Genomic DNA, 3933 nt, shown 5'->3' with positions numbered 1-3933 from the left:
CTTTCGGGGTCCTCACGCCGGCCCTGGGAGGGTTTCGAACGGGTTTTCAACATTTTGTGACAACCTGCTCATGGATGCCTGGCGCTAGGACAAGAGGTGGGAGACTGAGACCGTGCACTTAAAAAATCAATTCCCCGAGCGTTTCACTTTTTCATCCAATCTTGTCGGGGTCGTATCCTGAAAGGAATTGGTCCCAGAGCTCGTGTAAGGAATTCCGAGGCTCGTGGGAGCTAATTGTAGGATCTCGAGAATTAACCAAGAGGGTAATGTCTGCCACCTCACAGAGGACCGACGTCGACGGGTCAAACAACCGAGAATGGATCACGCTCCAGCCGCTCTGAAACGACAATACGTAGTGCAGGGGGCATGGGACGACGGAGGGCAATTATTGAACCCTCCTCGTCGTATGGTGTATCTCGAAAGGACGCCTGTCTTCTGAAAGGAATTCCCTGTTTCAGACGGAACGAATAAGGAGAATCTCTTCAACCCACAAATGTGTTCCCAGAGCTCTTGGGTCCCGTTAGGGGCAGGTTCCCGGTGATCGACACTATTCCTTTCCTTCTTCCGAAATCAGTGTGAGCACGGTTGCCCGCTCCGTACGCGTTTCGTTCAGAAATGTTCCTACCGTCGTCCGCAAGCTTTTCCGGAGACAAAAAGCAACGGTAGAGGGCTGCGTCGGCGTCGATGGCGGTTGCTATGTTGTCGCGTGGTCCGTCCACCCACAAAGTCATTTTGCAACGCGAACTAAATCGGCTTACTTTATTACCTCCCCCTCCGTCACTCGCTTCATCTTCGGAGTCCATCCGTATGATGCGCGTGTTCCTAAAGCCGGTCCTTGTGGACTCTGCGGAACGCGACTCGGAGTCCGTACGAAAAAGAACGAGAAAGGGGAGAAGGCGCACAAGCGCTGGCCAGCTTACGAGTTCGTCGCAATTTTTTTTTCGCTTTTCACAACTTCGGGCTCGTTGGAACGAGGTCGTGTGCCACGAAACATGTCCTGCCGCAGCCCTCCACAGGAGTCAGACTCACCGGCCAGACAGGATACGACAAGAAGACCGCGGGACGGCTTCCCCAATGAGCGGTGTTCTCTAAGGTGTTTCCTAATGGAGGCATGCGGTGCATGAAATGTGCTGTCGCTCACGGCGGACTTATCCGATCGATGAATCGAAGCAGGTCCGGACTATCGGGGAGGTTCTCCATAGTTTTCCGGGGAGACAGTAAGCGTTTCCCGCGCTGAATCGTCGCGCCGATTCCAGGAGCTCTTCTGCGAGCCCGAATATCTGTGAAGGAGGAAGTTATCTCTGGAATGTATTCATCGATCGATTCCAAGATCGCGAGTATTGCCGAGGACGAGCTCTCGTTTGGAGACTGGAGAGCTTGTGGCTTCTCGTACGATTGGAAGCTTTTGAAAACATCAGGAAAGTTGTCGGCTGCACTCGATGAACTCCTCCCCCACGCCGAATGAGATGAGGGCGAATCAAGGTCAACGCTCACACTCCATGCCCGCGTAAACCGACGAGCCGTACTTGACATGAACGTGAACGGATCTTGCCCTTAACAAGGCTGAAGATTCGCATCGCGGCTTTGTAGTCGCCCCGTCTCGATCATAAGATTGTTCCTCCGTACTCAGCAGCCTGCTATCTCCTTCGGAGAACCGGGATGCCTTCCGTGGCCCCCTTTCCTTCCGCGGAGCGCTTTCCCTGCTCACTCGATGTTTTGACGGAGGACTGCGTTCTTCGTCGCACGAATATAGGGACCCCGCACAAAGAATCACTACGTCATTTTGACGCGATTCTGACGTCGCCGAGATTGACCAATCACACATCTAGCATCGGCTCCTCTGTTTTGTGAGCGTTCTGGACCAATCACGCACCTAGAATCGGCCAAGCGCAACACGAATCGACAGCGGCGTCACATCGATAGAGCGAGGCTTCCTCAATCCGAGTCCTCCGTAGGTAATTAAGTCTTGAGCCTGCTCCTGACTTTTGAGCCTCGAGTCTGCCATGCTCATACACCGACAATCGCAATGAAGACACTCAAGGGCGATCTCAGAATTGGAAAGCACAGCAGCAGCACCAGCACTTAGATTGAACATCCGGCTGAGTGAGTCCCATCTACACCGATAGTCACTCGATCGCATTCATCAAATAACGGTTTTGCAGGACATTGACTTCACTTGATTTCTTTTCCATACCGGCGGTATTGGTGATGGTAATGGTGATTTATTGATCTAGATGGGTCTTCTAGGTATGTATGTTACAAGATGACGCATCAGCCTTTCATGTCAGGCGCTAAAAGCAGATCCTTGGTCTCCTTCTCCCATTTTTCTAGTATTCGTTGAGTTTTTGTCACAATCGAAGGGCCCTGCTTTTCCTCGTGGAGGCCTAGTCTTGAGAGGAAATCTTCGTCCGTGTCGTATGCGTCATTGCGCTCGAAGATCACATGGTTTACGGTCTCTTCAAATGTTCCGCATCTGAGGCAGGTGTCCTCCTGCTGTGGGTCAATAGACCTACCTCGGCTTTTCGTCGGTAATATTCCAGCTCTGGCCAAGGCCAGGAGAGTGTCCCCTCTTCGGTTTCCGTAGAGGAAGGTTTGGATACCGAGGCTGTTCTTGCCTAGCCGGTAAACTTCGAGGCTTGATTTCAGCATCATGTCCTGTCTCCAGACGCTCTCCTGGGTCTCTCCGATTTTCTTCTTCATCTGAGAGTTATAGGTATTCGAACATGGTGCTCCCGAGACTGAATATGCAACTTCGATTGTATCGCAGTTGTATGTCCTTTCCAGGCGTTCCGTTCTTTCGTACATACGACACCACAATCGATTTGATTTTCACCAGAAGTACACCTCACCATACCATGATGATCAATACAACTTATTTCAGCTATCACTATGCAACCTTCCTATCTCTACATGAATAAATGGACAACCTATGCAGTCCTCCGTGACTAACAACTTCAGTCGGAACTGAAGTCGCTGACTCTTTCTGCACAGGCTCATGCACCGCCGAAGCACTCCAATACTCATAATAAGGGACTCCGATAGGTCCGCGAACTAGGTACACCTGATTTCCTTCGCTGTCGCAATCTATACATTCAACTGGAGCGATCGGCTGGATCGATATTCCCGCCTCAATGTTATCCCCACGGAAAATCGCCTCTTAGACGAATTTCCCGATGGTCGTGACCTCGGAATGAGCCCCTCGCCACGCAAGAGGAGCGCTGAGCTGTACCCGGGCACCATCCTCTTCAGTCATGAACCTCGCTCGCCGCGGAATCTCAACTCATACCTATGCTCGCATCGCACCCCGCAATGGATTGACTCACCCGATGGTTCCGACATTCCGAGCTACAGAAAACGAAAAACTACCTGGCTTCATCATCATCCGGGGTCGGAATGCCCCGGAGGATACCAGCGAGAATGAAGCAAGAACTCCACCTTTCGGTAGGGTGGACTAGTCTGCTTTACGAACCGCCAAGACAGATTTTACATAGGAAGTTACTTTTATTTCTTTATGTATTCGATATCATACCGCTCCTTCTCATTGGAGCTGTTCATCGCGCAATCCAGGATTGTTTCGTCGGCGCTCGTCCAAATTATCGAGGCGTATGTCCGCAAATTGCCTCACGAGTTCATTGTGCACCCGGTCCGTGTGGCCGACCGTCGGGGCTACTTGACCGCGCAAAGTCTGGCCTTCCCGATTTTGCTGATTGTTCTGATTCTGCCCTTCGGTCGGGCATAGCTCATAATTATATTGGATGAATAATTCCATGCGTCGCTCGGCGATCCTGTAACCAGAAGGAGAGAAGTTAGAGAGACCGCGGTGCTGACTCCATGATGGATGATGTCTCGGAACTGAAGCTTTACAGCTATCCCAAGATTCAGTGGAGTCCGGAGCGAATGCCTTCTAATTTGATACGAATCGAGGGATCGGTT

At 51.4% G+C, this 3933-nt stretch overlaps 1 protein-coding gene across 1 annotated transcript; it reads right to left on the bottom strand.

The window, feature by feature from the left end:
- Window positions 1–2271: 2271 nt before the first annotated feature.
- Window positions 2272–2652, bottom strand: LOC108863734 (uncharacterized). Its single transcript, XM_018638262.1, has one exon. It carries the CDS (start codon window positions 2650–2652, stop codon window positions 2272–2274), a length of 381 nt encoding a protein of 126 aa, XP_018493778.1.
- Between the last annotated feature and the right edge of the window lie 1281 nt (window positions 2653–3933).

This window comes from Galendromus occidentalis, unplaced genomic scaffold (genome assembly GCF_000255335.2).
Source record: "Galendromus occidentalis unplaced genomic scaffold, Mocc_1.1 scf7180000076820, whole genome shotgun sequence".
In the NCBI taxonomy this organism is placed as follows: domain Eukaryota; kingdom Metazoa; phylum Arthropoda; class Arachnida; order Mesostigmata; family Phytoseiidae; genus Galendromus; species Galendromus occidentalis.
This window is presented reverse-complemented; position numbering and strand designations above follow the sequence as displayed.

Bases quoted from the DNA above. Each gene is read 5' to 3' on its own strand.
- LOC108863734 (XM_018638262.1), bottom strand. From the start codon at position 2,652: ATGATGCTGAAATCAAGCCTCGAAGTTTACCGGCTAGGCAAGAACAGC.